The sequence below is a fragment of the Liolophura sinensis genome, chromosome 3 (assembly GCF_032854445.1).
Source record: "Liolophura sinensis isolate JHLJ2023 chromosome 3, CUHK_Ljap_v2, whole genome shotgun sequence".
Taxonomy (NCBI): Eukaryota; Metazoa; Mollusca; class Polyplacophora; order Chitonida; family Chitonidae; genus Liolophura; species Liolophura sinensis.
The window spans coordinates 19593778-19613630 of NC_088297.1; the positions used below are offsets into that span (position 1 = coordinate 19593778).

Consider the following 19853-nt stretch of genomic DNA (forward strand, 5'->3'; position numbering starts at 1 on the left):
CCGAAGACATGTCAGTAAGTCGACCCTTCAGAGCTGATACGGGTTAACCAGTCGTTGCACTACCCGGTAATGCTGAACGCAAAGCGAAGAAGCTACAACTTTATCTTTTAATGTCTTAGGTGAGACCCGACCCAGGATTGACCCTGGATCTCGCGCTCACGAAGTGGACGCCCTACTAACTGAGCCATCGTGGCTGGTACTTACTGATGCTCGTGTGTTTTCCCCAGGCTCTGCACGGGTTCCACCCACACTATAGCTTGTCGCCGTCGTGTGAGTAAAATATTCTTAATCACCAATCAAATAAATAAATAAATAAATAAGCATCAATGAAAGCAGTGATATAAATGGAAAATTCTCGAGCACGGCGTTACACACCAGTGAAATAAATAAACATGAACGCTTGTTAGTAAGAGACAGTATCGTGACGTCACAAAAAATGTTGCAACTTACTTTAAACAGACTGCAAAAGTAGAAAAAGAACACAAAAAATAAAAAAAATAAAAAAACAAAAAAAAAACCGCTTGACACATCTCGTAGAATTAAGACCATGTGGGAGACATTTCCCTTATTTCATTCATTTTTTCAATAACAAATTTCATTTGGGTTTGCTTTGGTAAAGGGGACGTTGATGGAACAGTGAATGAACGTGAGTATGTTTTCTTGAAAATAACATTTAGTTCAAAAGGTTGTTGATCATATTGGTCAAATATACGTTATTTCTGTAACAAATAATAACAACCGTATGTGTATACATATTACGTGTGTATTATGTAGACGGTAAGTTGATGTCTTATTTTGTCAAATCGTTTAATTTAACATTTCAATACCCGTTGCTAAATGTTTTCAATGCCCAGACTCGACCCCTATGATGAGGTTAAATAACAGAGTTGACACGTGACAACCTACATAAACAGTGGTAGCTCTATAGGTTTCCAAGACTTTTTGATCAGAATAAATATGCATGCATATTGCAAATATGATATCTTTATTTAATGCACATAGAATTTCCACGCCGACATATACATAACTAGTTTGTTATTGTATTAACGTATAAATGTCAAATATTTAGGAAGCTGCTTGGATCTAATCCTGAAAGCCGTAAGCCTTCATTTTATCTCATTGTGCTTTGGTCAATGGTCTAAATTGGGACTTGAACGCTGCCGTTTAACATGTTCATTAAATGGCCTAATCATTCAATGAGTGTAAACAACTAATAGACGGCTATTTAGTGTCATTTGGGACTAACATAACAGTTACATTATATTCTGTTATATCAGTCCCAGGCGTCATGATAAATGCTTAGCACCGTCATAACCACGGGGCTTCCATTGTTTAGTTGCATATACCTACCCACAAACCACGTATCTGCGGGGCACACAAACAGGTCTAGGTACATCGGTTCGAGCGCTTGTAACTAACAACAGGGTTCATGGCCTGTCAGACAAATTATCACAGCGTTTAGCTGCTCGGAGAAAATAAACACAACAAACGGGTGATAAAAGCCTGTGATTAGTGATAATGTAACCTGCATGCAAGGTGTTGAAGCCGATCATATAACGGTAGAGTCACGGAAGCAGTCAAGCGTTTAAAATGTGAAATTAAAAATCTCCTGTATGTCCTGTAGCAAACATATCTGCCCGTGAATTAAATAGGCTAAGTGTTTTATTAAACATTAGGCAGAGCGCATTGTGGTTCGCCCTAAGGTTTTTCCTGAAAGCAAACAGTACGTATTTGTCAGAATGTATTTATTTATTTATCTATATATTTCATTGCTGTTCCACGCAATTCTCATGAATATTTCACTTATACGACGGCGGCCAGCTTTAGGATGGAAGGAAACTGGGCAGAGCCCGGGGTAAACCCACGATCGTCAGCAGGATACTGGCAGACCTTCCCATATACGACTGAAGAGGAAGCCAAAATGAGATGGACGATTATTGCATGGAACGTTCATTTTGATTGATGGTTCGTATACAAATATTTTCGACACAATGACTTTAATTTCCTTCACGCATAAATCTGATCATTATAGTCTACCTGGAAAAAAACTGAGATCATATAAATATATAAAACGATAAATTTCCGGCTTTACTTGTTCGTGTCTCATACTATATCTGCACGGGGCCGTAAACGTGACATGGAGAAAAAAACATTTTGGAAGAGAAAAAACACTTTATGGTGAGAAAGAAAAATGTTCTTAACCCCTGAATTTTTAGGTCGGAGTTTACAAGTCGGGTGTGCCGACATAACTGACCAATCACAAGGGATACGCTATAATCTCATCTATATAGATGGGGCTACTGCATGTTCCTCAGTGCCATAATGCTTTTGCAAATTAACTTTTGTCGCTTGGAAATTATACTTTCTCAGTCCCAAAATGTTCTTTTAGACGACGATGAACGCCAACACGATTTATAACTTCCAACAATCTGGAACTATTATTAATAAAGCAGACATTCAACCAAATAATAAGATTAAAACTTATCACAGCCGTCCTCAGACACGTATGTGACATCATGTTAAGGCTTTTGACCCTCATGTATATATAGCTTGCCTGAGTTCCACCCTGGCTGGGTCAAGTACATGTATTCGAATAGTGTCTCACATATAGCTGTTGCAGTTAAGATTGAAAGAGCTTAATTAGGCAATACAAGGCCAAGGGCGTTGTATATTGTATTTTATTTAGTCCACATATGTCTCTTTGAAATCTGTTCACGAATAAGCTGCCTCGATGATATATGGAAATGCCTTGCCCGCCTACAACAAGTTGGTCTAAAGCGGTGTACCCTTTTATTCCTTCTGTTTCTGCGTAGACCTAGTCGTGTCCGTCAAACCAAGTCGTACAAGTACATGAAGTTCACAAGCACTGCAGTGTGGCAGCTGAGAATATGTGTATTTAAACAGATTGGAACTGACCGGTATAGGCGACCATGACCATTTTAATCCTTGTTCTTGACTTAAAATACAAGTTATCTCATAGTCCGTAGTCAAAATATGTTATCAGTGAGAGATACTCGTCTGTGGCTGCCACATTGGCTGTTTGATGGCAAACGACCTGAGATTGGCCAATTAAGTCGAGATCCCGACTGCAAAAGTCGGAGGTTTAATACAAGATTTTCTATTCTCCAAAAAGTTTTTTTCACCATGTCATTGTATTTTTGATCTTCCAAAAAATTTGTTCCTCTTCCAAAAATTTTGTTTTCATCATTTCACGTGGTCTTCAACGAACGCTAGACATCATGAGCATCGTAGAAACACGGGTGAGACCCCACTGGAGCGAGCCATTGGATCATTTTCACGAAATATGGTACATGTATCAAAGTAGGAGGCGCGTTACAACTGTATTACTCAAGAATTATTTGAACATAAAAGGAATATTAACCAATCGGCTTGGAGGCACTTGCCCATCGATATAAACAACAATACATGATTGAAACTCGACAGTCACAAATTCAGCCAGTCGCCTATATCCATCTGCCTCTAAAATCAGCCATACTCGCTACCAGAATTGCCTCTCACTAGTGACACGAAACATCGCAACCCCTACCCATCGCCATGTCAGACATCCATTTCATTACAAAGAAAATGCAGTTTGATACTTCTTCTAACTCAGTGAAGTCGATCAATTTAGCTAACATATGTCGCTCTCCGTGAAACATATTGGACTCCGTCCATTATCCATCTTGCCACTTTTTTTTTTGAATGATTATCACGGCACCAGAGGCAATGAAGCCTTGTTGCCGAAAACAAGACTATGGAGATCAACATTATTATTTAGAAAAAGCATTCTAACTGCAATTCCAGTGTGAATAGTTTGTAGTGGTACCCATTAAAGGTAATTTTGGTAGTTTGTATGAGTAATTGTAATGAGAGCTGAACAAAGGCGACAAGTTAAAAGAAGTTAACAGACTTCACCACAATATTTTATGCTGTAATCCTTCATATTAACGTAGGTAAGAAAAGAAAAATTGACGGACTCAATTGTTTACCTTGTGCCAGAGACAAGGTAAACAATTCACTCCAAACACATGAATAACTTCTTCCGAAAAAAAGAATCCCGGGAAAAACATAACCTCCTTAAAATGTAGTTAACATCCTTGGACTTTACTTCAGGAGCTGCTAAATTTTGTCGTGCAGTTCGTTGTGGGAAGGGGTAATCTGAAATGTGAGACATAAACGAAGCAATATGATGTGTGCATTCGTCAACAAACGGCTGAAATACTGCAAATGCCACGTTAAAACCTTGGCGCGCTTACGATCATGCGGAAATTCTGGTGTCGCCAGCCAATCGTGTGACATCGGTGTTTTATAGTCGTAAGGGCCCTTATTCTTGTGTTCGTTCGTGTACTAATACATGCGAATGCAAGGGACATAACTTTTTAAGACAGCTCGTTTTTGTAAGCGAAGTTGAGAGAGTTATTTGCCCCTGTTGTTTTGCCCTCTTCGGAATTTTCAGACGCCTTGGTAGATGTAGGCTGCGTACTATAAATCGAATTGTATGACACCGAGCACAGTCCAAGCTGTCTTTACTCTACACTTAATCTACGCTCCAAGTAAATTGAGACGAATCTCACTGGTGTATGTGAATGAAATATTTCATTCAAAATTCATATGCATGCTATGAATGCATCCGGCATATATACCTTAATAACACGTTTCCAATGTGTCTACAGATACCCTTTGACCTCCAACCGACCAGCGTAGAAACCAATGAAACGTTTTCCCTCGGTTGGAAATATTCTGGGGAAAACATCAATCGCACTATTATTGTGGACAATATTTAATTCGTCTGACATGTAAGTCATTTTAGTGGAATGTTTTGGGGAGTTGTTTGTTTTATTTTTTAGTCATAAAGCTGACTGTACTGGTGTTCACGACAACAGTACTTTATAGTTTCCGTCCACAGGAGATCATTTTCTTTGATTGCTGTCTTGTGTCTACCACCGATCGCTTTCAGTCAAATATCACTGCCGTGTTTCCGGCCCCGATGGCTCGGTTGGTAGAGCGTCCGCTTCGGGAGCAGTATATCCATGGTCAATCCTGGGTCGGGCCACACCTAAGACCTTGGCACTCAAGGAGGATAATGCAACGACTGGTTGACCCTTAGTATCATGGCGCGGATGGGGCTGCTTACTTGCCTGCGGTCCCGGTGAAGCAGCACTAGATAAAAGAGTGGTGGAAATCCGTCCTGCAACAAGCAGACACGTACATGCACTCCAAGGACTCCTTCGTCTTCATATGACTGAAAAATTGTTAAGTACGACGTTAAATCCTAAGCACCGACTAACTCCTTGTAGAGATCATACCTAAACTGAAAGCCATGTGCAAAACACCCATATTTCTCAGTCATACCATCAGATCGGGGCCTCCGTGGGTCAGTTGGTTAACGCGCTAGCGCGGCGTAATGACCCAGGAGTCTCTCACCAATGCGGTCGCTGTGAGTTCAAGTCCAGCTCATGCTGGCTTCCTCTCCGGCCGTATGTGGGAAGGTCTGCCAGCATTCCCCCGGGCTCTGCCCGGTTTCCTCCCGCCATAATGCTGGCCGCAGTCGTATAAGTGAAATATTCTTGAGTACAGCGTAGAACACCAATCAAATATACAAATAAATAAATAAACAGCATCAGATCTTACCAAGCCTGGTCCTCCCTTCAAAAACAACAACAACAAACAAACAAAAAAAAACACTGCTAATCCACCTTCAGATATTTTCCTAACTGATTTGACTGATGTTCAGAGAAAATGATTTTTTTACGCTGGCTTGGAACCCACGACGACTATTGATTAGACTGCCAGCGTGAAACATTGACCCAGAACCCTCACACCCAATGCGGTCGCTGAGAGTCCAGCAACCTGCGGATGGTCGAAAGTTTGCCGTCGCACAAATATTCATGATTACGGTGTTAACAGGAATCTAATAAACAAAAATGCAAGTTAACACCAATGAAATAAATTAATACAATCAAACGCGAAACATCACAGGCTAATAATCTTTTTCCCATCATAAAACCTGCAAAAACGTGTTAGTCTGATTTTCTTGGAAGCAATAGTGTATTTGTTTCTATCACACTCACCACAGTGTTGAGTGTGATAGAAACACTACGAAATACACTGCATAAAAATGAGCTATATCGTTAACCTTATGCTTGACAGTTGATTCCAGCTGGGTGAAGCCATCTTATGTACATGTATATATTCCAGACGAGACATGGAATATTTTTTCTGGATGACAGTGAGTAAAAAAACAAAGAAAAGCTTATCATTCACTCTGGATTTATTGAAATGTTTTTTTTTATCTAAAACACGAGTAGAATATCGGATTTCGAGATGTGAGGGAACAGATTGTAGACAAAGCAAGCTGAATTAAAACCAAAATAAAATGCTACAGAACCGTGCTCCTAGGCCTTTTTAAATGTTCGTTGTGGAGGTAGGAGTCAGGTAAAATACGTTTAACAAAATGTCTGAAAAGACCTTTCAGAAACCATGTTTATTTATCCCTATATATTTAATTCAGTTAAACAAATAGAAGTGAATTCAGCAACAACTTTTACGTCTGACGATAACGGAACTGTTCATCCAGTTGATTTACTGGGTGTATCGCTGTAGAGAAAGGGGACAGCAGTGTGAAGCATTCAAAATATTATGTAATGTGTATGTAAATCGGGCAATGGTGACGTCACAAACGTGTAATGCACTACTACAATTAAAGGTTTGTCGTGATTTATATCTTCACAAAAGAAAGCCATGTTTTTGAAGGCCTACCGAAGACCCATTTTCCTCAGCTTAAAAGCGCTCTGGCTGCGAGCAAACTCTGGTGCACGAGTAATGGAGTACGGGTAGCCGTTTTCTTTGAGGTAGCTTTCCAGTCGCGAGCGCAGCGCGGTAAACGAGGCCCTGTTGTAATCTTCCCCGGATGATTTCCGGACGGTTGCGAAGAAATTCTCCAAATGCAGATCTAGTTCCACTGGTGAAAGGTCGTAGATTTCCCGTCGGTCGTTGGGATGTTGCTCTCCAAACCACCTCTCGAAAGTCCCCACGGCGGCAAGGATGAATCGAATGGTGTTTGCAGGTTTGGACATCAGCTTCTGTCGCCTCTGGTTGTTCACAGACTGGTGGCGTGCAGCGCTTAGATCACCGGCATAATGTCCGTCTGAAAGAGAAGGACTTATCATTCGAGTTGTCTCTCTTGATGTAGCACCCGGGAGTGACAACGGCTGGGGATGTTGTTCTGCTTGTTGTTCACTTTGAAGTCCCAAAACGTCTATCCAATACACATCGTCAGTGGAAACTACAACAGAAGAAAAACACGGTAAGGTTTCTTGTAATTTAATGCCACAACCATTTAAATGTAAGCAGGGTCCCAAGCGTGATAGAAAATGTTCTTCAAGAACTTTCCCGGACCATTCAGTTTAAGCAGAAACCCTCACGTGAAGATTGAGGAATGCTATTTCAGTGGTTTACTTACTTGCCTTCGGTAAGGCGTGTCAGAGAAGCAGCACTAGATAACAGAAAGGTGGAAATCCGTACTGGATTTGTGGAGGCACATTACATGCACTCTAAGGATTCCTTCGTCGTCATATGACTGAAAAATTGTTAAGAACAACGTTAAACCCCAAGCACTCACTCATATACAAGGAAACTTTCTTGATTACCGCTTAAAAGACTAATCTAGTGCGCTTTGATATAAAATTCATTTCGTAAATCTAAACGCTATGTGTACAATGTCTTCTACTGCGAAACTTGTACGGATTGATTTCATAAACTAGCTAATACGCCATAATCCAAGCGCCAAGTGAGAGATTTGTATACCACTCCTACCCCATGGAGGTGCGTTCCAAGTGAATAATTGCAAGACCAAATGAGCCTTGTAATTTGTCTATTTTTCCTCATATATATGCGATTTCTGCGAGTCAAAGTCCAGATCACGTTGGCGTCCTCTCCAGACGCGGCATGGTCTGTCCGCAACTTGCGGATAATCTTTCGTTTCCCCAGTCTCTCGCCAGTCCAGTTCCTCCCACCATAATGTTGGCCGGCGTCGTGCGAGAGCAATATTCCTGAGCACGGCGTACTCCAATTAAATAAATCAAATAAATGAAATTAATACATAAATTTATTTAGGTTTAACCATGATGTCACTTTCCTGTTAGACCTTGCAAGTTTACGGTACCCAGTCTGCAACTTTAGCAGTTACACCCAGTATGACACTTTACCAGTACACCATTGACGCCACTCTTGCCAAGTATGTAACTTTAACAGTTACCCCCAGAATTAAACTTTACCACTGCACAAAGTGTGCAACTTTACCAGTACGCCCGGTGTGCCATTTTATCAGCAGAGGAACATTTCATTGTAGCAAGCCAACCAGTATGTCACTTTGACTTTCCATGCCGTAAGTCAATAAACACTACATTCAACATTTATTTATTTATTTGATTGATGTTTTACGCCGCACTCGAAAATATTTTCACTTATACGACGGCGGCCAGCAATATGGTGGGAGGAAACCGGGGGGAGCCTGGAGGAAACCCACGACCATCCGGTGGTTGCTGAAAGACCTTCCCACTTTTGGCCTCTCCATCCCTCATATACAAGGAAACTTCCTCTTCAGAAACAAGCATGAGGTGGACTTGGACTCACAGCCACCGCTGCGCTAACCAACTGAGCCACACAGGCCCATCAACATCCAATATTCAACTTTACCGTTACATCCAGTGTCTCACTTAACCAGTTCGCCCAATATGTAGCTGAGTCAGTAGACTATGAATGTCACTTTAACCTTACACCCAATATGCGCATTTATCATTATATGGTAGATATTATGTCAGTTTACCCGTTACACCGAATATACATCTCTACCAGTACACCCTCTGTGTCACTTTACCGGTACACCAACTTTATGATTTTACAAGTGTATTTACAATGCCATACTCAAAATGCACACATTCACAATGATACACACATAAACCAACCACAGCGTTATGCCTTCATGAAAACCAAATGTTTAATAATATGAAAGATCAGACATATCCCAAAAACTGGTCGGCAAATGAATAGTGATGAAGAAATATTAATTCTTGTGTGTTGTACTGAAAATGATCATCCTTTCTAATACGATGGCGAGTGGCAGGTATAACATAGAGTATTGCATTGAACGTACTATTAATATTTTATTAATTTAAGACAAAGATTCTATTAGACTAACATAATCTTATGTTGAATATGACAGAATATTGTTCTGTAATGACAGAATGCATTCTAGCATCACTCAGACAACAGACTTTCTGTTAAAATTAAGATTAATTTTTTGACCGTCGACAATGAGACACGCGTAGTCGTTTTCATTTCAACATGAATGCCTTTGACTGGAGTGGAGTCCAGTTGAACCAAAACACGTTCAAAATAACCTGCACATCAGTTTATAGCACCTATGCCTGTCCACCATAGGAAAACCCACACACTGCCAAGAACTGATGAGTGACTTGACGTCACAACCAAAGTATCACGAGCCGCTTTTAAAGCTAGTGATTGGCCAAGTCCTTAAGGTCTTCTACAACATAGTCTGGCTACTCAGAATCGACTGTCCATATCCTCATTGTTGATCTTGTTAAAGCCGCATCTTCTCGGCTTTAAAAACTTTGTTGAATTTTTAAAATATCTTTCTGTGACACCTGTGGCTTACTTCTTTTTGTCTAAGCAATCAGTGGCAGATTTTTTTCACTTACAACATGTGTTATTTTTTCTTCGTCATGTATGTCAGTAGCACGTGGTAATTGAATGAGGAATTCGTTTTTAAGGGTTCAAAGTTTCCCTTACCGCGTTGTACCAAATTCTCCAAAAACACTCACGGTACCTATGTGAGTGCATAGCTACCGTGAATATAGGTAATGTGGGTATAGGTACTATGAGTGCACTCACGGCCACCTCATTTAGTGGCCCAGTTTTTACAACGCAATACTGATCCGTGCTCATAGCTCACTCCAATTGATGAGTTACATTTCCACTCGAAACCTCACTCCACGCGTTTGAAGCATGGACCAGTGCTTAAACGAAAACTTAACTAAATTGCTTTGAAGAATGGGCTCTTTCTTAAGTCAAAATTTCTCTTCACGAGTTTCAAAGATGATATATTCTTTACTTAATACCGCATTCCACTGCCTTAAAGGGTAAGTCAGAACTCCTCTTCAATTCTCATTTCTCAGTCAAAATCTGTTTGAGCGATGAGCTACACCTCAACTCATACTCTCACTCCACTGGTTAAAAGAATGAGTTAATTCTTAACGCAAATCCTCATTCTGTTACTTTGAATGCTGGTTATTTCTTAAATGAAAACCTCATTTCACCTATTCGACGGATGACCCATCTCTTAACTCAAAACCTCATTCCACTTCCTAGGATATGCTACAGTCAAACCTGTACCTACGGCCACCTGTAATCAGCGTCCATCTGCCGTAAGCGGCCACTCTCTGTCGCGACCAAACAATTTTCCATGATAAACGACCTGTAATATGCGCGCACCTGTCCAACGTGTCCAGCGGCCAATATATTTTGCCACCAAATTCTATATCAGCCTGTCCTGAGCGACCGAGACTTTCAACTGTAATGATGATTGCCGCATCGGACATTCAAAAATTTCAAAATGGCGACCCAACTGACTTCAATAGTTTTTTTTAGTGATTAAAACTTACAACCTGCCACTTTGTGATGAGAAGTGAAGTGTGAACATTACTGGTCAATAGCAGTGAACTCTATTGTTCTTTAATCAGGCCTAGCTTGTTATTGTCGGGACAACCCTGGACTGTGGCAGTGGATTTGCTCCATGCTGAGATCCGCCCTATGAATGCCATAAACAGCGGCCAGATTCGGATATAATCGGATATAATCTGACCTCCTGTGGTTTTTCCGGGAAGAAAGTTCTCCTGTCATGCGTGCCCTCACCTGAAACTCTTTCTGTAATCGGCTGTTAAGTGCTTGAAATCCATAGGTCTGCCCCACAAAACTTGAAATTATTGAGTTATTATTTTACTACAATTGTTATACTTCTATGAAATTTATGTAGCTGAACAGATTAATGCTTTAATAATTATGTATAAGATTATCTTCTAGGCCTACATGTGTAGATTTCCTGAAGCTTAATTCTGTTGTGATTTGGCTTGGTCTTCACAACCTGTCTTACGTGGCCAAGTGTCATATGCGGCCACTTTTTACGTGTCCCTTCACTGGCCGCATACAACAGGTTTTGAACTCAAAAACCTCACTTCACTGATCTGAAGGAATAGCGACTTATTAACTCAAAACACCTTGTAAAAGCTACTTTTCAGATGATAACTTCATTCCAACAGTTTGAAGGATGGGATACTTCTTAACTCAAAACCTCAGTGGATTTATCCGGAGGATGATGTACTTCCCTCTACTTGCTTGAAGGATAAACAACTTCTCGTGTGTAAACTTCAGTCCCCTGGCTTCAAGGAGATATATTTTTTTAAAATTTAAACCACGGTAGCATTTATTTCAAGAATGAGCTATTTCTAAACTCAAATCCTAGCTCCGATTATTTGAAGGAATAGGCACCTCTCAGTCTCAATGATTCACATCTCATTTTGAAAGCCACTTGGCTCTTCGCGAATTGCTCAGACTTGCTCAAGGAGCACGGATAGTCATTGTCCTTGAGGTAACTGTCCAGCCGTGACCTCAGCGCCATGAACGACTCTCTGTTGTACTCGTCTCCAGACGGCTTTGTGATGGTCATGAAAAAATCCGCCAAGAAAGTGTTCAGCTCTGGTGGTGGGATTTCGAAAATCTGCCTCTGGTCGTCGGGATAAGTGGCCCACAACCATCGTTCAAATATCCCAACGGCTGCCACGATGTAACGTGTAGTGGTCTCCGCCTTCGCTTTGACCCGCTCACGACGCCTCCGGTTGGCCATGGACACCCCACGCACCGGCAGGACATATCGCTCAAGCTGCCGTAATGTTTCGTACTCCGGGAATGTTCTCACCTCTGATGGACCAAACACTTCTATGTCGTCCATGCCGTGATCGCCATGTTGTCTGGAGCCGAGCTTCCAAGCTGTCAACGAGAGAGATTCCAGTGTAAGTATTGAAGCTTTCCAATTTGTTAAGGAATGCATTTATGCCATTGTTAATTGCACTGTAAAAAAATGCTCTGACGTTGAGGAACGTTTCCTTTCTTATAAAATTGTTTTATGCCATGGAAATCCCATCCCTCATTGCCTGATGATTTAGCGTAAATTTGTCGTACGATATTTTGCACGTCGCTATTGTCGCACCATTGTCCTATATGTGCGATTATCGTACATGTACGACATCTTTGTGAAACCGGGCCCAGGTGTCAGAAACACCAAAACGGCCACTGAGTCCCAATCTTCTAGGCTGTCCAGCTGTAGCTGCAATACCATTTCACGAGTCATAGAACAGATAAATCCAGCATATGTTTTCACTACTCCCTATTAGTGTCCCAAGGTGTTGAGATTTTGAAACTGTTCCCTTAGGGGGTTCATCGGCTTTAATCTGCATATGGTCGCAGATGAAGTAAAAGTAATATTTATTTCTCAACTAGATCTTGTTACACACCGTTTCAGTACCCAGTGTTAAGGCAGTTAAACAGCAAACATGTACTGTGGTTATTTATTTACTTGATTGGTGTTTTACGCCGTACTCAAGAATATTTCTCTTATACGACGGCGGCAAACATTATGGTTGAGGAAACCGGGCACTCTGGTATGTATTGTTTAACCATCATGTCCTCATGTAGTGTAAAACTAAACACCCGTTGGCAGTAAACGTGCTGTCCATATTTTAGCAGGTATTTTCCAGAACTGTTGGTTTCCGCAAGAACACCAGAAAGAGCATTCTACATTCCCCCATTATACCTTATATACGCTTCGCCTAGAACTAAATTTGACTCGTTGTGTTTTACCATCAACGACAAACATTCATGCAAAATAAAACATAAAACTATGAAGATGATCGCCTTTAAAATGATCATTGTCCACACCAATTATCCGTCTCTTGGAAGTTAATAACCTGGCTTCACAGACAGATCAAAGATTCGGGCATACAAACACGTTTTTTTTTACTCGTAGCCATTTGCACTGAAATCTTGTTAACCTGGGATTCAAGCAATCTCAACTGGAGGTTCTGTTTTCACAGGTCATATAACCTAAGAGATGATTTTAAACAATCAGAATAAATAAAGTTCCTGTTTTCATCCTTGTTTTACAGAGTCGAACAAGTGAATGTTCATAAACGTTTGGTTTCTTAAAGTATTAATTCAAGAGCATACCACGACAGAAATTCACTGACTGCAAGAACGGAAAGAAGACTATGCCTCGCTGTAGAGCGTAACAGTCCGTTTCCCGTCCATAGCATTGCTCCGTTAACAGAGATGTCTGCCCACAAGGCGTATATAGCGAGTAACACTTTCTGTTTCTATGTGGTTTAAGGTAAAGGAAAAAGAAAAAGGACAATTAATGGAAGGTTTAAAACCCTGAATCACGTCGCTCGCATGGACTTATAACCTAAACAGATACTATAATGTAATATCGATTGTAAGAAATAGAAAACACCTCGACTAGCTTGTCATTTTTGATGCCTTGTGCACGATGGACTGCCGCAAAATGTTACACTTTTTAATGGACATCGAAAATGTCAGGAAAAACAAAGATATTCCAAAACTAATAAAATCCCTATCGTTCTTAAAAATGACACATAAAATGAAAAACGACAAAAGATATGTTTGTAAAAGACAATACGTGACAGATAGCACAAAACTTTCAAATTTTATACAAACTTTATTGTGACATGTAAAGGTAAAACAAACCTAGAGAACATAACTCGAAACAAACATTTGAACCGCTTTCCTGCTCTACAAAGACGGCTTTTTAGAATAAAATATTACTAACAGCAATATTCAAACTTTAGTAACATAATAACACAAAATATTATAAACGTAACATGAAACACAAAGATAAGAAAATTAATTATACCATCCTTTGTTTACTGTCTTCATAATGTTTCTTTGCAACCAGTCCCTTCAGTATACAGATAGGTGAGCACACATTTTTCTTTACAATACAATGAAGACTCTCGCTGAGAGTCCAGCAACCTGCGGATGGTAGAAAGTTTGCCGTCGCAAAAATATTCATGATTACAATGTTAACAGGAATCTAATAAATAAAAAGGCAAATTAACACCAATGAAATAAATTAATACAATCAAACGCGAAACATCACAGGCTGATAATCTTTTTTCCATCATAAAACCTGCAAAAAACGTAGAAACATAGAAACACTGCGAAATACACTGCATAAAAATGAGCTATATCGTTAACCTTATGCTTGACAGTTGATTCCAGCTGGGTGACGCCATCTTATGTACATGTATATATTCCAGACGAGACATGGAATATTTTTTCTACATGACAGTTAGTAAAAAAAAAAAAGAAAACCTTATCATTCACTCTGGATTTATTTAAATGTTTTTTATCTAAAACACGAGTAGAATATCGGATTTCGAGATGTGAGGGAACAGATTGTAGACAAAGCAAGCTGAATTAAAACCAAAATAAAATGCTACAGAACCGTGCTCCTGGGTCTTTGTAAATGTTCGTTGTGGAGGTAGGAGTCAGGTAAAATACGTTTAACAAAATGTCTGAAAAGACCTTTCAGAAACCATGTTTATTTATACCTTAATATTTAATTCAGTTAAACAGATAGAAGTGAATTAAGCAACAACTTTTGCGTCTGACGATAACGGAACTGTTTTCACAGGTAATATAACCTAAGAGATGATTTTAAACAATCAGAATAAATAAAGTTCCTGTTTTCATCCTTGTTTTACAGAGTCGAACAAGTGAATGTTCATAAACGTTTGGATTCTTAAAGTATTAATTCGAGAGCATACCACGACAGAAATTCACTGACTGCAAGAACAGAGAGAAGACTATGCCTCGCTGTAGAGCGTAACAGTCCGTTTCCCGTCCATAGCATTGCTCCGTTAACAGAGATGTCTGCCCACAAGGCGTATATAGCCAGCAACTCTTTCTGTTTCTATGTGGTTTAAGGTAAAGGAAAAAGAAAAAGGTCAATTAATGGAAGGTTTAAAGCCCTGAATCACGTCGCTCGCATGGACTTATGACCTAAACAGATACTATAATGTAATATCGATTGTAAGAAATAGAAAACACCTCGACTGGCTTGTCATTTTTGATGCCTTGTGCACGATGGACTGCCGCAAAATGTTACACTTTCTCATGGACATTGAACATGTCAGGAAAAACAAAGATATTCCAAAACTAATAAAATCCCTATCGTTCTTAAAAATGACACATAAAATGAAAAACGACAAATGATATGTTTGTAAAAGACAATAGTGATAGATAGCACAAAATGTTCATATTCTATACAAACTTTACTGTGACATGTAAAGGTAAAACAAACCTGGAGAAGATAACTCGAAACAAACATCTGAACCGCTTTCCTGCTCTACAAAGACGGCTTTTTAGAATAAAATATTACTAACAGCAATATTCAAACTTTAGTAACATAATAACACAAAATATTATAAACGTAACATGAAACACAAAGATAAGAAAATTAATTATACCATCCTTTGTTTACTGTCTTCATAATGTTTCTTTGCAACCAGTCCCTTCAGTATACAGATAGGTGAGCACACATTTTTCTTTACAATACAATGAAGTTTTAAATTCTCCGATATGATTAAGTGGAATTTGCCTTTAATTACCGCATCCCCATGGCGAGAAGACATGTCATAAAATATCTCTTTGTCTCCATATGATACCTTGACTATTACGCTGAAATATTTCCTCCTTACATCTTATACTGAACTAGTAGCATATATGATAATCTATACATACACACACACAGGGATACCAGGGGACAGGAAAATGATGCTCAATAGCATTACAAAGGCTTCTTAGAATGTATCGATATTGAATGAACTTTAACCGCAAGTGAATCAGTGAAACGATCTGTATTTTCACCTGTTTGAAGCAGGTGAAAGGTGATAAGCAACTTACGTCTTGTCATCTTCACACGCCACGACTGTTTATTTCTGCAAATTACAATGGCGAATCGTACCATGTTAATGGGGATAAAAATAAGTCCGATATCTAATCTCGTATTTTTATGACGTTTCAAAGGGAAATGGTTTACTGTTATTCTGTACTACACCTAGACTGATCGTGGTTTTCATAGACTTCTCCAACCAAGATAGCCAAAGTCAACCAAAGTATAAACCAAACAAACAAGACAATTCTGTATATTTTCACTTAAGCGCCCCCGTTTCTTCCGCTGCCTATTTTAGTCAAATAAAACATTCAAAGGGTTTTTTTGTTAGTTAGTGGAGACACTGTTTTAATTGAAGAATAATCTTTTTGTCTTCACTCTGATCCCAACTGTTTATAAGACGGCAGATATGATTTTTAAAAAAGCCCAGTATTGGTTGGTTACACGTAAGGTCTTTACCAAAATCCATTTGACCTGCTTCTTACTTATGACAGAAACAAATCGCCCCAATATGCTGAATTCACTGTTCACCAAACATTTTCGCTTTAGACTTGTTGATTAGCTGACTTTTCCGGGCTTTGAAGGCAAGGTTGCTCCGGGTGAAAACATTACTGATCAATAATGAGGTCGGATAATTGTTACTCTGAAGATAGTTATCCAGTTTGGACCTGAGCAGTCGGAAGGAATCGGCACTGTAATCGTCACCAGATGGTTTTTTGATGGTAGCAAAGAACATCTCGAGGTAGATGTCCAGTTCACCAGGAGGAATGTCCTCTATTTTTCTTTTCTCGGCAAAATCGGCCTGTTTCCACAGCCAGGTTTGGAACGTCTTCACTGCAGAGATGATGTGGTCGACGGTAGACTTGGATCTCGGCTTTCCATAAGCGTTTACCAGATTCACATTCTTCGGAGATTTGGTGGAGAGACTTCGTGCGGCAGGAGAGTCGTCAATGGAGATTAGTATCTGCTGCTGGCTGTCGGCTGACAACTGGATGCTTTGGGCTGTGTTGGATCCCAGTAATTCATCTTCAGAGGTATGTCACTGGTGCCAACAGAAAAAAATGACGACATTATACATGGATATCACTTGGAATTTAAGTTGGGGCGCTATTCCAAGTGTTTCAAGGTCACAGACACGCTCTGGGCAATGTAGCTTCAATGTCACTCTTTAGTCAACCTATGTTGCATTTGCTACATAATTCTTTCCAAACATATCCTGTTATTGCCTATCTGGAACATCGTCTTTGTAAACAAATTGACATGAAGTATACACCATCTACGGTACTCTTACATGGCGTTAAATGTGAGATATTCTCAAGTGCCCAATCAGTACTTCAAAGCAGAATGAACAGGCCTTTATTTTCGAAATTCTTAACCAGAATATAAATGGATTCACGTAGGTTTCCTTTGCGGAAATGCACCAGAATCTAGGTCAAATATAGTATCACAAAGTATGCAGTTACTCAAAGTGAAAGTTTTAATATGTGGTATATAAAGCTAAGCAGTTTTGGGGATTCCGGGTGACTTCAGTATAATTATATTTCATTTTTTGTCAGTTAGTTTATGATAAATCCATAAGAATTTAATTGCAATGTAGTTCGGTGATTCATTTCAAAATTCTGACTAGTTCACAATTTATTTTGATCTCTCTACATCAGTATAGATGTCCCAATGTTTGTAGGTTTTGAAAGTTATCTTAGTGAATAACAACAATGCCCACTCAAAACAACACGTAAAAAAGTCGAACAATACACGCACCATGGCGATGTTCACGGTCGTACGTCTATTTGTTGAAAGGCGCATAGTTATGAACTGGAAATTTGGTCATTTTGAAATTCTTGACATTCTTACGGGAATACAAGGAGTTTCTCGTAAATTTAGTTTACGGGAGTCATGGCTAGAATCAGATACCCGGATTCCCGTTAAAATTTAAGCCCTGATGATGCCAACTGTACTCGTACTTTGTCCTTAATCGAGTGTATTTTCCTTTTTCCGATCAGTGTTCCAACACAGAACAGAGGATACGACGGGTGTATATTAAGTACTGCTCTCCTTCTCCGGGCAAACCCTTTTATATTTCCAACACACCTATCACTACGTCAAAAAATAGAATTATTAAAACTCGAAAGGTGCAATGAGTTAGTCAAAAGTCACCACAACAGATAACACTTGCTATCCCCTGTCAGATAAAAAATAAACCCGCCTTTCACTGAACAGCGACTTTCACGTTTGGGGCGTGTATATTCCCGCATCCTTTTGCCGACGTCACGGGTGTCTGCTGACCAGGTTATTTCCCTTTGTTTGCACTAGTATCTGGTTAGTAACAACAGATTGTGCCCAGTTTTATACCTCAATCATGCTTTCACACCATATATCACTACAGAAAAACCAATGCATATAGAATACTAAATGTATATACCTTATAATGCACACAACTTCACATCCTCAGTAAGCCAATATCTCAAATATACCATGTAACCCAAAGTTTCTTTGATTTTTCTTCTAAGATCTCCTTTCTCTGTAATAATACATAATAACACAGGCGTAGACGTATCAGTCTGAGCTCGGTTGTTCAAAACTGGTTTACTTAATACCAGATTCAACTTTCACAAACTTCTTCAATTTGCTACTTGCCCTAAAAAAATGTGTACCATCATGTTAAACATTAACTAAAGCTGCTGCAATTACATTTTAACTTTAGGAAAGTGCACTGGCTGCTGAGTTTGGCTAAAGTTTCAGTATTGGCGTATACACTTTCGAACAACTGGGTCCTGGTTAGTAAGTCACGAACCCAATACGAGTTTCATAAGTTCTTTACTTGAGTTTGCTTATCAGTTCGGACTTTCTCCGTCGAAAGGCAAACTGGCTGTTCCTGAACTCAGAACTGGTCACCACTGACCAACGGTAGCCGTGATAGCGCAAATAGTTGTCCAGTTTAGACCGCAGGAGACGGAAGGAGTCCGGCGTGTAGTCGCAACCAGCCGGTTTCGTCACAGTGCTAAAGAAGCTGGCCAGATAGGTATCCAACTCAGCTGGTGGTAAAGTCTCCAATCTCCGAGTTTCCTTGTAATCCGAATGCTTCCTAAGCCAGTTTTCAAAAAGTCGGACAGTAGATAAGATGTTACTTATTGTGGACTTGGAGCGAGCCTTCGTCATTCCGGGCACGGCGAGCAGTTTAGACTCATCCGGCGAAGACTGTTCGAGACGTGACTTCACGTGACTCCTTGAGGGCATGAGTCCAAAAACACTGGTCGTCTCTGAGATCAAAGAGAAAAAAAAGCAAGACTGTTACACTGTTTGGTAATGCCGAGCAGGTTGAGGGTAAACGGGCCTTCGTGCATGATTCTGAAACGCATTCACGAAGTCAACTTTGAACAGTTTGAATGAACAGCAGCAAACGTATTTCTGTTGGAGATATTTTAGAAATTTTAAGGGGGCCTAAGTGGCTCAATTGGTTAGCGCACTAGCGCAGAGTAATGACCCAGGAGCCTGTCACCAATGCGGTGGCTAGAAGTTCAAGTCCAGCTCACGCAGGCTTCCTGTCCGGCTGTACGTGGGAAGGTCTTCCAGCAACCTGCGAATGGTCGTGGGTTTCGTCTCACCATCCTGCTGGCCGCCGTCGTATAAGTGAAATATTCTTGAGTAAGGCGCAAAACACTTACCAAATAAATAAACGAATTTTAGATAATTCTGAATGAAAAAGATCTGTGCCCTGTGGCCTTGATTTGAGTCATGACGAATTCGCTAAGAACTCCCCCCCCCCCCCCCCCCACTATTAACCACGGCAATTCGTCAATGTTGATTTTCT

General features: G+C 40.0%; 1 protein-coding gene across 4 annotated transcripts in view; it reads right to left on the minus strand.

The window, feature by feature from the left end:
• Positions 1-6269: 6269 nt before the first annotated feature.
• LOC135463632 (uncharacterized) overlaps positions 6270-19853 on the minus strand; it is a 72487-nt gene continuing 58903 nt past the window's right edge. Inside the window, exons 4-5 of one of the 4 annotated variants that reach the window (XR_010443565.1) lie at positions 16531-19302; positions 13456-16091 (exon numbers count right to left, since the gene is read on the minus strand). Coding sequence is in view for 3 of the 4 variants with exons in the window: in XM_064740986.1 (XP_064597056.1) it covers positions 6756-7285 (530 nt within the window). In the remaining variant the exon portion in view is untranslated. Of the gene's footprint in view, positions 7286-11504; positions 12064-13455; positions 19303-19853 lie in introns of those variants that run through there. The other 3 variants (XM_064740986.1, XM_064740987.1, XM_064740995.1) reach the window with 3 other exon arrangements.